General features: G+C 57.0%; 2 protein-coding genes across 3 annotated transcripts; one reads left to right on the forward strand and one right to left on the reverse strand.

Annotated features, from left to right (window-relative positions):
• Positions 1-4,085: 4,085 nt before the first annotated feature.
• EIF3G (eukaryotic translation initiation factor 3 subunit G) lies at positions 4,086-8,568 on the forward strand (the record flags this gene model as incomplete). Of its 2 annotated transcripts, XM_082381625.1 has the most annotated exons (11): positions 4,086-4,206; positions 4,346-4,392; positions 4,903-4,986; positions 5,098-5,186; positions 5,337-5,396; positions 6,372-6,476; positions 6,573-6,762; positions 7,553-7,660; positions 7,775-7,911; positions 7,998-8,104; positions 8,454-8,568. In XM_082381625.1, exons 1-11 carry the CDS (start codon positions 4,187-4,189, stop codon positions 8,467-8,469), a joined length of 963 nt encoding a protein of 320 aa, XP_082237751.1. In that variant the 5' UTR covers positions 4,086-4,186. The 2 variants fall into 2 exon arrangements, with proteins under 2 accessions (XP_082237751.1, XP_082237752.1); XM_082381626.1 differs by lacking the exon at positions 8,454-8,568 and having other exon boundaries at positions 7,998-8,108.
• On the reverse strand, positions 8,569-15,980 carry LOC309623523 (suppressor of SWI4 1 homolog). Its single transcript, XM_082380464.1, has 13 exons — positions 15,871-15,980; positions 15,612-15,782; positions 14,996-15,097; positions 14,753-14,803; positions 14,475-14,645; positions 13,705-13,781; positions 13,406-13,513; positions 13,174-13,297; positions 13,002-13,080; positions 12,753-12,882; positions 12,513-12,679; positions 12,212-12,422; positions 8,569-10,214 (listed from the first exon to the last, which is right to left on the reverse strand). The coding sequence occupies exons 1-13, from the start codon at positions 15,886-15,888 to the stop codon at positions 8,879-8,881; spliced, it is 2,745 nt and encodes a 914-aa protein (XP_082236590.1). The 5' UTR covers positions 15,889-15,980; the 3' UTR covers positions 8,569-8,878.
• Between the last annotated feature and the right edge of the window lie 74 nt (positions 15,981-16,054).

A 16,054-nucleotide genomic window follows, 5' to 3' on the forward strand; every position in this document is an offset into this window, starting at 1 on the left:
GAAGGTGGGGACACAGGACTGTCCCCCGTGCCCCCCGCATCACCCGCGAGGCCGAGCAAGCACCAGTGGTGTCTGCGGGGAAGATGAAGGGCTCATGCACAGCCCCCATCTACTGAAGATGCTGAACGGGAGAAGCACAGGCTGCAGCCACACGCGGTATGGACCAAACGCAAGTGTCCTTGCAGGAACCGATGTCTGAATGTCAAGGCCGTGCCCAGGCCACAGTGAGAAGGCCCAGCCGCCATGAAAGGCACAGAGAGGGGATGGGGGGCCATCTGCGCATCTGAGCTCATCGGGCATCACCCCAGAGGGAGAGGGAGGAGGAGAGAGGGAGACGGAGATACGGAGGGAGAGGGAGAGAAAGGGAGGGAGAGACGTCTCTCCCTTCCCTGGGGGTTCTCTAGTGAAGTCAAGTCTGAAAACCACTACATTTCGGGACATGGGTCCTCGTGGAAAAGTTAAATAGTAGTTCATGGCATTATCGACACATATTAAAAAGGCTCAAATTCTTGGGGAGTCAGGGAGGGGAGCTGGCGGCTGCCTCGTAAACGAGGAGAGATTGGGTGTCAGGCAGCCCGCCGCCCAGGGCCCCGCAGACTTCATCTCTCAGCGGTGGTCCCGGGCTGGAGGTCAGCGAGGAGGTCAGGCCGTCCAAGCATAAACATTTACTTCAGGGCTTATTTAAAAGGCGCCTGGTTGTTGTTGAAGCAGAAAGAGAAAGCAGTAGGGAGAGGATGGGAGGGGGAGGGAGCCCCCCTCCTCAGCCCCTCTCCCTCCTTCCTTCTCCCCCTCCCTCCTTCTCCCTCCCTCTCTCTTTTCTGTACACCTGAAATTAACACAATACCGTTAATCAACTATACTTAACTATATTTAAAAAATAGATAAGTAAAATGAGGTCATTAGGGTGGGCCCAAACCAATATGACTGGTGTCCTTATAAGGATGATGTGAAGGCACAGGGAGAAAACAGTCATCCACAAGCCAGGGAGAGAGGCCTCAGAACGACAATTTGATCTCAGACCCCCAGCCTCCAGAACTGTGAGAAAATAAAATTCTGTTGTTTATAAGCCATTCAGTCTGTGGTATTTTGTTATGGCAGAAACTAATTCAAATTGTTCCCAGTTTTGGCGCAGTGATTGAGAGTCTGCCTGCCAATGCGGGCGACGCGGGTTCGAGCCCTGGTCTGGGAAGATCCCACATGCCGCGGAGCAACTAGGCCGTGAGCCACAACTACTGAGCCTGCGCGTCTGGAGCCTGTGCTCCGCAGCGAGAGAGGCCGCGATGGTGAGAGGCCCGCGCACCGCGATGAGGAGTGGCCTCCGCTCGCCACAACTAGAGAAAGCCCTCGCACAGGGACGAAGACCCAACACAGCCAAAAATAAATAAATAAATAAATAAAATTAAAAAAAAAAAAGCCTTAATTTAAAAATATTGCTAAAAATGCTAACCATTATCTGACAACACAGGGTTCCCACAAACCTTCAACTGGTAAAAAATCTGCAAAGCGCAATGAAACGAAGTATGCCTGTAAAGATGAGGCCAAATTGAAACACCCAGAAGCATCAGTGTTTAGTGGTTAACGTCCTTCTGGGCAGCCAGAAATGGGCACAGTTTTCCCTCAAGGGGTGGTGTTCATATGAGTGGGCCGACATTTAGCTAATCCCTTAATCATGATGGTTGTGCAGCTTTCAATTTTCCAATCCTTTAAGCCACACTGTGCTGGACACTTTTTTACAGATGATTTAGTGCACTTGGATGTGTATTTCCTTGGGCCAGTCCTGGAAGAAGAAGTGCAAGTTCCTGGATATGAAAAACATATTAAAATACATTTATATGTTACATCTCGCATATATTACATGAATGTGTGTTATATATTAATATACAAAGTACAATTTTGTAGTTATGTATATGTTTATATTTAAACCAAAAAAAAATCACATGATAAAAATTTTAAATACAACAGAAAAATCCAAAAAATAAGCTTTTCTTTCCTAATGGCTTCCTCTCAAAGCATCCTTTAGCAACAGTTTGATATTTCTTTTCCAAAAATAGTTTGCATATATCTACATATCTATGTGCTATTAAAGATTTACAAAAATTGTTTCCTATAGCATATGCCATTTTATATCTTGCTTTCTCTCCTTATCTTAGATATATATATATATATATATATATATATATATATATTTTTTTTTTTTTTTTTTTTTTTAATTTTGGCCGCACCGTGCTGACATGTGGGATCTTAATTCCCTGACCAGGGATCGAATCTATGTGCCCCGCATTGGAAGCGTGGAGTCTTAACCGCTTGACCACCAGGGAAGTCCCTCAGATATATTTTTTAACATGACCACAAAGGGACCTACTTCCTTAAAGACTGCATAGCATTTAATAGATTAGAGCATAGCATGTCTTAATCTATTTAACCAGCCCCATGAACGGACAGATAGGCATTGCTAGTTTTTGCTATCATAAACAATACTGCCCAGATAGCTTATTCTCACATCTTTGCATACATTTACAAGTTTTTCTCACAGGTTGAATTATTAGCTAGTTCAAAGGAAAATACATATGTGCATTTAAGTTTTAGTAGGTGTTGTCAATATTCCATCCAAAGAGTTTGCATAATTTCACGTACTAACAAAGTGTGGGAGTGTCTTTTTCTCTACATCTTTGCTACCATTGGATAAGATCAGTTTTTTACAGTTTTGCCCATCTGCTACATTGTTTGGATTTTGCACTCCTTGGAGTAAACTTGAGTGAGTTTGCACAAATGTTTATAGGCTCTCTGTACAAACTTTATAATAGTTTCTTCTGTGTGGACACTCTCTTTCTGTCTGTCTTTTTTTTTTTTTTTTGGTGGCGCTGCATGGCTTGTGGGATCTTAGTTCTCCAACTAGGGATCGAACCTGTGACCTCTGCAATGCAAGCTTGAAGTCCTAACCACTGCACGCCAGGGAATTCCCAACCACCCTCTTTATTTACTTACTTTCCCAGCCTCCTTCCTGGACTCCTGCTAATTTATTCCTTTCCACTCTATCCTCTACAGGCTTCCAGAATAATCTTTCTCACAAGAAAATCTGGTCACATTGGGTCACCACTCAAAACATGTCAGTGACCTCACCCACACCCCACAGCCTGCAGGATAAAGAGCCTATGCTCTTTAGTCTAGTTTAAAAAGTCCTTTATAATATGGTTCCTACCCCATCCCAAATGCCCATTAATTGAGCACTAAGTTCAGACACCCTGTGGGTGCTGGGGACCCAGAGATGAACGAAGCAGGCAAATGTCTGCTTTGTGCAGCAGTCTGCAGCAGTTTTTACTATTTTTTTCATTATTGCTTCTCTATAGGAGAAAAATGGAATTATCTTTAATTTAAATCAGTTTTAATCTAATTACATTTAATTTCTCCCTAACAACAGAAATTAAATGTTTAGGAATAAGATTTTGTCTGGGAGGGTTGGCTTTGGAGGGCCACAAGCCATTGCCATGTCTAAGGTTTTTTTGTTTTGTTTTGTTTTGTTTTTGCCACCCAAGAATTAGTTTTGGCCCCCTTGGGAGCCGTATCACTCCCATTGAGAATGCATGCTCTAGAGGGAGAGCTGGACAGTAAACAAGTAAATGGAAAAGATCATTTCAGGGAGCCAAGAATGTTACTGTGGATTTCCTGGTGGTCCAGTGGTTAGGACTCTGCGCTTCCACTTCAGGGGACCCGGGTTTGATCCCTGGTTGGGGAACTAAGATCCTGTAAGCCCCGCGGCGCGGCTAAAAATAAAAAAGTTACCAAAGGAGGAAGAATGGTTGAGGGGGCCACTTGACATCTTGATCATTTGAATCAGGAAAGCTCTTTCCAGACAAGGAAGACCAGCCTTGGTTTCTTCAGCTGCAAAATGGAAATAATAATTTCTCCCCACAGTTCCTGCAAACAGTGAAAGCTCAATAACTGAGCTTTGTTGTTATTATTAATTTTTAATTTTTTAAAAAACGTAAATGAGATGCGATTCTATTTACCCACCTAGCAGGGTACCAGCGCCCAGCCTCTCACACAGCCGGCGCCTCTACCTCCGTCCGTAGGGGGGCGCTGTGGAGCACGGCGGTCGGGCTGCTCTAGGCAGCGGAATCGGAAGTCTCGTGCTCCTCTCACTTCCGGTCTTGGGCCCAGGCTTGGGCTGCGTGGAGAAGGCGTTCCAATGCCGACCGGAGACTTTGAGTGAGTCTGGGGTCATGGAGGGAGGCTTGGGAGGCGGACTGGGCGTTCTAGGGGGTATTATGAAGCCTGGGTGCGCCGAGGCCGCGGGAGCCGGGCCTCGCCTCACCCAGCCCTCCTCCTGGCAAACTTGTCCCCGCAGTTCGAAGCCCAGTTGGGCCGACCAGGTGGAAGAGGAGGGAGAGGACGGTGAGTCTGCCCTGTCGCCCCGGATCACCACAGCCAGCCCTCCAGGCCGTCACTGCTGCCTGTTCCAATCCCCCACCCTGGCACCGCCGTCTGACCCTGCATCTCCCCTCACGGCCAGCCCCTGCCCCGCGCCATCCTTACCCGGGCCAGCCTATCTCCAATTCCAGATGTTCACCAGCCAGTTCCTCTTCCTCCCATACCACCGCCCAAATCCTTGGTACCAGCACAGCTGCTCCCCTTCTCCGGGGAGGAAGTTGTAACAGCCTCCCTCCTGCCTTTGTACTAGCGCCCGGGTGCCAGGGATCCCCTATGCTTGCCATTGCTGGAAGTTACTACAGCCAGCTTTGTGTCCCCGGATGGCTATCCCAGGACACTTCCTGGCCAGTCGTCTGCCCTTGGTCCCGCCTTTTTCAACTCTTGGTGCGGACATCATCCCAAAGGTCCCTCCATTTCGGTTTGGGAGCTCCTGCCCCTCCATCTGATCTCTGTTCCCTACACTCCCTTTCACAGACAAATGTGTCACCAGCGAGCTCCTCAAGGGGATCCCTCTGGCCGCCGGGGATACCAGCCCAGAGCCTGAACTATTGCCGGGAGGTGAGTGACAGACTTCTCTCCATCCCTGGGCTGCCTCTTCTCCCCAGCCGCCTTCCCACCTGGTCCCCATTCCCCAGGGCTCAGTTCCTCTTGTGTTTTCCCCTCTCCCAGCTCCACTGCCGCCTCCCAAGGAGGTCATCAATGGAAACATCAAGACACTGACCGAGTACAAGATAGATGAGGATGGCAAGAAGTTCAAGGTGAGGCTGGGGAAGAGGTGGGTGCCTTTTGCTTTGGGGCACTTGGACAAGGAGAGAATGATGTGTGTTGGGTGCATTGATGAGGAAGATCCCCTGGCCCCAGGAACCCTGAGGAGCAGGAAGCCCAAACGTCTCCCCTTCTGTCTACAGATTGTTCGCACCTTCAGAATTGAGACCCGGAAGGCCTCAAAGGCTGTGGCAAGGAGGAAGGTAAGCACTTCCCTCGCGGTCCAGTGGTTAGGGCTCTGTGCGTCCACTGCAGGAGGCATGGGTTCGATCTCCGGTCGGGGAACTAAGATCCCGCATGCCGCATAGTGTGGCCAAAAAAAGAATAAAAAAAAAAAGGAGGAAGGTAAGACCCTTCTCCTCCTGTCTTGGGGGCGCCTTCAGGGCTGACTCAGAGAAAGATCGGAATCCTTTTCCCCAGTACCTTTATTTTTAGAAGTGGGGTTTAACTGTTTGTACTTGTTTTACTGGAGCAGAACTGAGGCCTGTTTGCACTCTATGGGGGCCCTGAAAAGTCCAGCAGGTGCAGCAGTGGGTGGGGTTGATTCTTACTCCTCTTGGGTTGTCTACCAGGAGGAACAGAGCCAAGCCTTCCCCTCAGGTGGCTGTCACAGCAGAAGAAGTGATAGCAATAAATACATTTGGCACAGTTACCTGCGTACTTTCTCTGTGTTAGACCCAGGTGCCTTGCAGGAAGTATTTTCTCATTCAGTCCCCGTAGCGTTCCGGGGAGGTGTGGGGAGCATTGTGGTCCCTTTTTTATAGGGGAGGAAGTTGAGGTTCAGGTTGTTTAATTAGCTCAAGGCCCCTGGAAGTCTGGGTGACCCTGCACACCCCTGAGCATCACTCCATGGTGGGAGCTGGTCCACCACCTGCACGGCCCCCACCAGGAGCTGTTGGCTGTGGAGCTGTTTCCCCCCTGAGCCTCAGTTCTCTCATCTGGAACATGGGGCTGAGAGCTGCCCTCTCCTCCTGGAGCTGGCGTGAAGCTAGGGCCTGGCAGGCACTCAGGGAACAGGAACTGTCATCACCACTGCTTTGAGGAGCATTTGGGGAGGGTGGTGAGTGGGGTTCAAGGCCCAGACACCCTGGAGGTGGCACTTGTAAGTCTAGGGTGCCAGTGGAGAGGGTCCCATTTGTCCTTGCCCTGACCTGTCCCCTATCCCGCCCTGAGCTCAGAACTGGAAGAAGTTTGGGAACTCAGAGTTTGACCCACCAGGGCCCAATGTGGCCACCACCACCGTCAGCGATGATGTATCCATGACATTCATCACCAGCAAAGAGGTAAGTGGGCCAAGAGGCCGGGGGCCTGTGGCCAGGGTGGTGGTGGTGTCGGGGCTGTGCCAGCCCAGTCTGAGCTGCTCCGACCTGCCCCGCCAGGATCTGAACTGCCAGGAAGAGGAGGACCCGATGAACAAGCTCAAGGGCCAGAAGATCGTGTCCTGCCGAATCTGCAAGGGCGACCACTGGACCACCCGCTGCCCCTACAAGGACACGCTGGGGCCCATGCAGAAGGAGCTGGCCGAGCAGCTGGGCCTGTCCACTGGCGAGAAGGAGAAGCTGCCCGGAGGTGCCAGGGCCCGGGGATGCGGCTGGCAGGCTGTGGGGGTGGAGGACGGGGATTGTGTGCGCCTCTGGGAGAGTCGTGGGTCGTCAGCTGGCGTCTGAACGGGACCGCCATTGCTGGTGGCTGTCGCCTCCCACACGGCAGCGTCCGCACTGCAAGGCTGTGACCACAGGCCACGTTCATTTGTGTGAGAGAGACGGGCAGGTGGGTGCTCTGACTGCTGGTGATGTCACCTGTCTCTCCTCACTGGGGGCTGTGAGAGCCGCTCGTGGGCACGGCCACGTGTGTGACTGCATACACCGTGAGTGGTGGGGAGACGGTTGTTCCCCGGATGTGTCTGTGAGTTCCCTGCCTTGAGTGCGCTGTGTTTGCGCGCCCACACCGAGGAGCGGCTCACCCAGGTGACTGTGATTTGCTGATGGTGAGTTTGAGTCTGGACAGCTCTACAGCCATGACTTGTGTGTGCAGCCACTTGTCACCTGCCCGGGGGCAGGTACCTGGGGGCTGTCCGTAACCCTGTGTACCTGTCTTCCCGTGTGTTGTGAGGCTGGACGTTGCTGTCAACCCCTGTGGGTTCTCTCGCTCTTCTTGTGCCACCGGCAGGGTGTTTAGGTGGTGTCAGCTTCCTGCATGTGACCTTTAAGTCGTTGTGACCACAAGGCCTTGAAGGAGTCAACCGATCACCTGTGGTTTGACAGATGGTGCTTGGGCGGGGCCGTGGCTGGAGCCGCCAGCATCCTGGGGCAGGTCTGCGCCGGGGGAGGCTTGACTGGGCCTTGCGTTTGGTCTCCAGAGCTGGAGCCTGTGCAGGCCACTCAGAACAAGACGGGGAAGTATGTGCCTCCGAGCCTGCGGGATGGAGCCAGCCGCCGCGGGGAATCCATGCAGCCCAACCGCAGAGGTGAGGTGGCGAGGGCACCTGGCACTGGGCCAGCGGGTGGGCACCTCCCTGCACCCTGGGATTATCCCGCGGGCGGGGCCGGCCCCTTACAGATGCCTCTCCTTGCCCGCCCAGCCGACGACAACGCCACCATCCGCGTCACCAACCTGTCCGAGGACACTCGTGAGACCGACCTGCAGGAGCTCTTCCGGCCCTTCGGCTCCATCTCCCGCATCTACCTGGCAAAGGACAAGACCACCGGCCAGTCCAAGGTGGGCTGGCGGCTGGGGGGCGGGGAGGGGTCCTCCATCGGTCCCAGTTGTGCCTTGAACGTCCCTGACCCCTCCCCCTCCCCCAGGGCTTTGCCTTCATCAGCTTCCACCGCCGCGAGGACGCCGCTCGCGCCATTGCCGGGGTGTCCGGCTTCGGCTACGACCACCTCATCCTCAACGTCGAGTGGGCCAAGTGAGACCCCTGCCTTCCCCCGCCCCCCCGCGGCGTCGCGGCCCACAGGCGCTCAGGCTGACTGCAGGCCCCGGGCCACGTTAACAGCCACAAAGGCTGTCCTGGGGTGCAGGTCATTTACTGTCCTCTCACGGAGGGGCGCACAGCCCATGCGCGGCGGGGCCAGCTGCTTCCCGCTGGTCTGGCTCACCGCGTGCTCTGCGCCGCCACCCGGTCTTGTCCTGCCCCGTCCCCCTCATCCCCGTTGAGTTCCCTGTGGTGTGGGTGTAGGGGGGGCTCTTGGGATTCCCTTAGGGGTCTGAAGCCCCCGTACGTCCCATCCTCAGTCACCTTGTGTTTCCCTCTCCAGGCCGTCAACAAACTAAGCCGGCTGCTGCTGCTCGGCCCCCAGCCCCGGGATCCTTAGCGACGGAGGGCAGCCTCCGGAAGCAGGGGGCTCCGAGGGCAATAAAAGGTCCGTATCACCCTGTGCTGTTCCATTTATTCGCAGATGTCACTCACACTGTGGTGGGCGGGGCCAGGCCCCCTCCCCCCCCCTCCCCCCGTTGTGGGTTTGCTCCCTGGCCCTGCCCGGGGTTACTGCTGTGGGTGGCAATTCCTGCTGCTCTGGCTTGGGCGCTCCCTGGTCCCACTATAGACCTTTCTTTGGGGAGGAAGTTTTGGCTTAGGGCCTCTTGGGGGATCAGAGCCAGGGGCCTGCTGCGCTCTCAGCCTCCATTCTGCTGCTGGGTCACAGCGTCTCGTGATGAGGAGGGGGCCTGAAGATGGGCCAGGTCACGGGCTCAACTCAGGGGACTGGGGCCCCGAGGTTTTGGGGGTGGCTGTGACATTGAGGGGTAGGGCTTGGCCGGAGTACTCCGCGTTCTCTGGGGCCTGCCCCTGCCCGCAGCCAGGGCAGCGCCGGCGGCAGCAGTACAGGCTGGGCACCACAGCCATGTAGAGCAGCGGGTGTACGCAGATGGCCAGGGGAACGAGGCCCCGTGTTACCTGGTGGGCCATGTACGTCCTCCAGCCCAGTGCCGCCTTAGCCTGGTCCACACTTGCAAAGCCTGGGCAGAGGGCTCTCCAGCGCTGCCGGGCGTACACGTTGAGCACCCCCGTGACGTAGTAGGGCACATAGGAACTGGCGTAGAGGGCAATGCCACTGGCCACCAGCACCATCACGCGCAGCTTGTTGGCCGCCGTCATGCCGTGGCTCTGCTGCACGGCCTGCCCGAGGGCGCCGTAGGCCACCAGGCTGAGCAGCAGTGGCAGGCCGCAGCCCAGTGCCACAAGTGCCAGGCTGTAGACCCTGTAGGCCTCAAGCTGGTTGTCATCTGCTGTCCCCAGGCACTTGATGCAGGCACCAGGCGTGTCCACAGTGCACTTGCCTTTCTGCTGTGGCCCACTCAGGTGGGAGAAGCTGAGCATGGGTGCGGCCAGCAGGGCCGCCAGTGCCCAGCCAGCAGCGCTGATGGCCCAGGCGTGCTTGGGCCGCAGTTGGCTGTGGGTGAAGAAGGGGTGGACAATGCCCAGGTAGCGGTTCAGGCTGATGCAGCTGATGAAGATGACGCTGCCCAGCAGGTTGCAGGTGAAGAGGAAGCGCTCCAGGCGGCAGGCAGCCTCCCCGTAGCGCCAGTGTTTGGGTGGGTAGAAGTAGGCGGCCAGCGGGGGCAGCGTCAGGGCGTAGAGCAGGTCGCTGACTGCCAGCTGGGCTGAGAAGATCACGGCTGGGTGCCAAGGGCGATGCTCCTGGGTGCAGAAGCGGTACAGGGCCAGGCTGTTGCCAGCCAAGGCCACCAGAAACACAGCCACCAGCATGGGCCACAGAAAGTCCTGGAAGCCGCTGAGGATGTGGTCAGCAGCCGCTGAGAAGTTGGCTGGGCAGCGTGTGGGACCTGGAGCAGAGAGCATTGCTGCATCAGCCCTGTCCCTGACCATGGTTCCCGCCGCCTTCAGAGTCGGAAACACTGTGGCACCCATACCGACTGTGCGCCAGGAGCCCTTTGCGGGCATACTTCCGCTGAGTACTTTTACACACCCAGGAGCGGGGGCCAACCACAGCTCCTTCGTACAGAGGGAATCTGTACGAAGAGGCCCAGAGGCCCAGAGAGGTGAGAAGCACAGAGTCCTTCATTCAGGCTCTCTCTGTGTCCCGCACCATCAAGAACCAGCTGGAGCAAGAGCCAGGGACGCAGGCTTCCCTGGTGGCGCAGTGGTTAAGAATCCACCTGCCAATGCAGGGGACACGGGTTCGATCCCTGGTCCGGGAAGATCCCACATGCCGCAGAGCAACTAAGCCCGTGCACCACAACTACTGAGCCTGCGCTCTAGAGCCCACAAACCACAGTTACTGAAGCCTGCATGCCTAGAGTCTGTGCTCTACAACAAAAGAAGCCACCGCAATGAGAAGGCCGCGCACCGCAAGGAAGAGTGGCCCCCACTCGCCACAACTAGAGAAACCCTGTGCACAGCAACGAAGACCCAACGCAGCCAAATAAATAAATAAATAAAAAATAATAAAAGTAAAGAAAAAGAACCAGGGACGCATGTAACCTGGCAGTGACCACCCAGAGCCATCGGGGCCTGGGGTGGAGGAGAGGGAGCCCAGGGGAGTGTCCCACCCCACTACACAACTCCAAGTCTGATCTGTCAGTCTGTCACCCCCTTAGTGTCACCCAAGTCCAGCCCCCACCATCTACCTGTTGGCTCCACTCGGGTCTCCCTGCTCTGGCCCTCACCCATCTGTTCTCTCACAGCCTCCAAAGGGCACCTGAGACAGGTCACATCCCTATCCTCCCAGCCCTCCCCGGCTTCCTCCTCACGTGGAGGAAAAGCCAGCGCTCACCTTTTCGCACAAGGCCCTGCAGGAGCTATCCCTCCCACCCCACTGGCTCTTCTCATTTCCCACTCCCAGCTCCCTGTGACCATGGTGTTCTGGCTGTTCCTTAAGGCACAGCCTGCCTCAGGGCCTTTGCACTGGATGAGTCATGGGCAACAGGCATCCTTAAGGCTGTCCCACTCACCACCTCCTGGTCTGGTCCTGAGAGAGGACCTGAGACCACCCTAACATTGTGACTACACCCTTGGTCCCCTACCCTGCTTATTTTTTTGCCACAGCTTGTACCTCCATCTGATCACTGTAAGAAAAATCCCCAGAATGTTCCCTCCTGAGGGTGGGGCAGTGCCCTGCTACTGGCTTCCCAGTGCCCACAACAGCACCTGGGACTAAGCAGTGCTGGGGGAAAGCTGAGCTCTGCAGTTGACCCTTCACACACCCCGCTCAGCCTCAACTTTCCAACTTGAGAATTGGCCTGTTCCCAGTTGGTCCAGCAGGCTGGCCAGGAGCTCTGTGCGAGGCGCACGTACCCCTTCCCTGACCGGGTCAGTTACCCCACTCTCACTTCTGCCTTCCCATCCCATCCCTCCACCCTGGGAGGAAGTCGGTCCAGACATGATTCTTAACCCTCCTCCCCTCTGCCTTCCAGGAGCCCGCCGCCTCCACCCCCATGACCCTGGATGTGTGCCTGGCTCCACTGACCCCGCAGTGCTGGCTCCTCACCCGAGGTGGTGGTGGCCGTGGCCCGCATGGCCTGCCTCTGGGTCTGCAGCCCGTGTGCTGTGCTGCGCACGGTCCTTTGCTGAGCTTCCAGCAGCGCTGCCGGCCCCTCCCCTTCCCAGCAGCACCTCCTTCAGCCTGCAGAGCACGTCTGGGCACACGCCTCACTTCCACCCCCAGTTTCCTTCCTCATGACACCCAATCCTCCAGAGCTGGCCCATCTGCTTGCGGGGGCCCTTGGTAGGCTGGGGGAGGGGCCCAGGACCCCAAGGCACCAAAGCAGGGTCAAATCTGCCCGTCACCCTTGCCTGTGAAACAAGGCCCTGCACTTCCACTGCCCAGGGTCGGGGAAATGGGCCCAGGCTTCGGGCAGAAACCAGGCCCACCATTTCAAGCGCAGACTAAGACTCATGAGAAATCGGTTTATTAGAGGGGGAGGTTAGGAAAACAGTTCTCCTTTATGAAAGGAAACCGAGGGCTGCACCTGGAGGCCCAGGAGGTGGGGAGCCCAGGGCAGCATTTCTCAGGCCCCAATCTGGGGCATTCCACCTGCCACCCAGGCTTGGCCTCAGGCTACTCTCTTAGGTGGCCACGGTCGGCCTCGCCTGTGGTCCCGGGCAGCCCCTCTGGGTCCCACCTTGGCCTGGGCCCCCGGGTGTCTGCCCTTGGCCTTTGGAGGCCTCCGGTCACTGCCTCGGTCTGGCTTCCGTTCGTTTACCCGTCGCTTCTTGCCTGGGGGCCCGGCAGGCCGCCTCCACTTGGCTGCCTTTGGGAACATGTCTGTGGGAAGAGACTGTGTCAGGGCCAGCAGGGCACAGGGACAGACAAGCCCATGGTGCCCAGCTACACCGACCCCTGCCCGCCACACACCCTCATCAGGCTCCTTGCCCACAGCCTGGCGGAAATACTCGGCCTCATCCTCCTCTTCCTCTTGCTGGCTGACCCCCTCTGCCTCTGGAGGGGCCCCGGGGTCCTCTGCATCGCTGTCCCCATCAGCCTCTGCCTGTGCCCGCTTCATGCCCGCCAGGCTCTTCTTCCTGGAGGAGGAACATTGGTCAACGTGGCAGCCTGCGCCTGGGACGCCGCCTCATCCGCCTGGTGACCACACACTTGTGGGCCTCTCGCCGCTCTCGCTTGCGCTGAACGTTCTGGGCCTGCTGGTCCTGCCTCTGGGCCTTGAGCCGCAGCTTCTCCTCCTTGGCTGCCAGGATGGCCTGCAGTTCCTCCTCTGTTTTGTGCACTAAATGGGAAGAGACAGCCACTGAGACCTTCACCAAGATCCAGGTGAGCCCCCCAGCACCTTGAGACCCACCATCGATCAGGCCTCAGACCCCGCTGCCCCTCCAGCCCCGTCCTCACCAAAACTGTGGAACAGCACGTTCCCTTCTCCTACACCCTCCTGGATCTTGATGAGCTGCAGTGTCATCCGAGGCCCGATCTGGAGGAACGGGGGAGGTGGGTGGGGGAGGCTGTGTCAGTCCCTCCTTGAGACCAGGGGAAGCCACCGGGCCTGCCCCGGGCTGGGCCTCACCTCGGTGAGCCGCACGGCGCTCTGCTGGGCCCGCATGTTGCCGCGTCCTGCCACGGCCTGGGGCAGCTCCGTGATATTGTGCTCGCCGTCCGGCTCCGCTTCACTCTCGGACAGCCCTGCGCCCCTGTGCAGGGCACACACGGGGCTCAGCAGGGGATCCCAGGTTCCTGGGACAGCTCTGGGGCCCGCTGGTGTGCGGTGGCCCCCCGCCCCCACCCTGAGCCCTCCTCACGTCGCCAGCAGCTCACTGACGTCCTGCAAGCGACTCATGTTGGGGAACTTCTCCTGAAGAAGTTTCTTCATCCCACGACTTGCACCCACAGGGACAACTCTGATGCTACTGCAGGGGTCAGAGCGAGGGAGAACGGGGGTCAGGAGCCATGGGGTCGCGCGTCAGCTCCACCCCCCACCAACCCTTTCCACGGTCCATCAGAGCGTGTACTTTGAAATTAAGCAATCACAGAGGCTCAGCAGCCGTGCTGTCATCGGCCGAAGAGTGGGGCCACACCCGCCACCCCACCCCAGACTCACTAATGGCGGAAATCCAGCTCCTGGGAGTCAGGGTTGTAGTTGATGAGAAGGCAGCGCTTGATGGTGTTCAGGTTCACCTGGACGGGAGAGAAGAGAAGGCACGGCACCACATGAGCTGCACCCAGGCCCCACTGTGTGCTGCAGCCCATGCCAAGCCCCGGCTATGGCTGCACTCCTGAAACTTCACAGTAAAAGGGCACGGAGTGCTGACAGCACTGCAGGGATGGATGGGGCTGCAATTGGTGTCTGTGGGCTCCCTGGACATTGGCTAGAAATCCTGGTTCCGAGGCCCACTGAGGCCGTTGACACCGGACTTCCTGGTGACTGGCATCTAACAAGGCTAATTTGAGATCCACTGGTGCCAGGGATTAGAAGCACGGGCTCTGCAGCCAGACAGAGTTTAAAAATCTGGTCCTGCCTTCTTGTCCCTCGTATCTGACCTGAGACTAGTGACTTCACCTCTGTCAGCCTCAGTTTCCCCCTCTGTAAAATGGAGCCACAATACACGCTACTCTACTTAGATCGCATTCAACACGCATTTAGGAAATAAAGCACTATGGGCATCGTTTTCCACCTGCCAGATGGGATGGCAGCTCACGGGGGAAGCCTCTTGCCCAGTGTCACAGAACGTTATGAGTGGGATTCGACCCCAGAACCCGGAGTTCTCAGCCTCAGTGCTAGGAGGTGAAGACTGAGCAATCAACCCAAGGGCCTGTGCATGGTAACTATTGCCTGCCCCACCACCTGCCACCACGCCTGGCCCAGCCCACCTTGTGCACGTTGATGGAGGGGAACAGGTTCTGGAACATGGTGGCCATGAGCTTCACGTGCATGCCGTGGGGGCCAAAGCTGTTGAGCACCAGGAGGGGAGGGTGGGCAAACTGCTGCTCGTGCATGCGGTGACGTCGCAGCGAAGAAACCACATCACGCACCAAGGTGTACTGCAGGACAGGGTGACGAGTGGGTGACCGCCAAGCACACGTGGCTGGGGCAATCCCCAAACCCAGCTCCTACCCCTCGGAGGCCTCATACCACCTCTAGTCCTTACCTTGTTGATCCGGAAGGTTAAGGTAGGGCCTCCCGGGAGGCGCATCAGCTTCTACAGAAAAAAAGGATCAGTGAGGGTCGAGGTGTCCAGCTAGGGAGCAAGGGGAATGGGAACCTCTGCCCATCTCTTCAGAGCGTTTACTTTGAAGCCAGAATCACGGCAGCTCAGAGGCACAAGGGGTCATCATGAGAGCTGGGGGAGGAGGAGGGGGTGGGGGAGTGAGGGGTGAGAGCATCCACTCACAAAGTAGACACTGGTCTCCGTTTTGCTCAAGATCAGGAAGTGTGTGACCCCAAGGGGCCCAGCCACTGCTACACAATCTTTCAGAGAGTTTTTCTTTCGAATCTAGAAACGACAAAAAGAAAAAGGGATGATCACTGATATCCCCTTATTGAGCAAAGCCTATACGCTTAAGCTGTTATGCCCTTTCTTGCATTTAATCCTCGGAAGAAGGGGGGAGGAGAGAAGAGTGGAATGCTCTTGGCTTCTACAGCCAGTCAGACTTGAATCTGAGCACCGCCTCTGTCCCTCGACACTGTGTGTCACCACATTTTGCAGATGAGCCAACTGAGGCCCAGACAAGTTAAGTAACTTGATCGAGGCCTTTGAGAGAAGCCAGCTTTGCTGATTCCAGAATCCCCTCTTAACCACCAGCCCTAGGCACCCAGCCAAGCTGGGTGCGTTCATCTGCTCGCCCTCGCTGCTGCCACTCAGAGCCCTGAGAGGCAGGCACGATGGTCCCCATAAGAGTTCCTTTCTCCGGCCAGGGAGACTGAGGCCTCGCGCGGTTTCGAGGATGGAGCCACCCCCGCAGAAGACGGGGCCCACGGCGGGTGGAGGTGGGCTGGGCGATGCAGACCTGCAGGCGGGTGGCGGTGAGCGGCTCCATGACCCGCCGCAAGTCCAGGCTGAGCTGTCGGACGCTGCGACCTGTGCGGCCCCGAGCGAACACGAAAGAGTGCGGCTGTGCGGCATAGGCCTCGAGGTTGCGGAGGTGCGCCTGGGCGCGCGCCCGCTTCTGGTGCCGGGACTGCGGGGGCGAGAGGCGAGAGGTGAGCACCGCGGCCACCGCCGGGACCCCGCCCGCGCTGCCCACTTTCCCGGCCGCCGCGCCTCACCCGCCCCGACTGCCCCATGCCACCGTTTCTTCCTCGAGGTCTCTTCTGCTGGCTGCTTCCGGCGCCGCACAGCTCACTTCCGGCGCCGGCGAGGCGATTACGTGAGGGGCCGCTGCGTGATGACGTCACCACATGGGCATGCGCACCAGGTCGCGGGAAATCTCCTCGGGCGGGTTGCTATGGA

The sequence above is a fragment of the Balaenoptera borealis genome, assembly GCF_965194805.1.
Source record: "Balaenoptera borealis genome assembly, chromosome: 2".
Classification (NCBI taxonomy): Eukaryota; Metazoa; Chordata; class Mammalia; order Artiodactyla; family Balaenopteridae; genus Balaenoptera; species Balaenoptera borealis.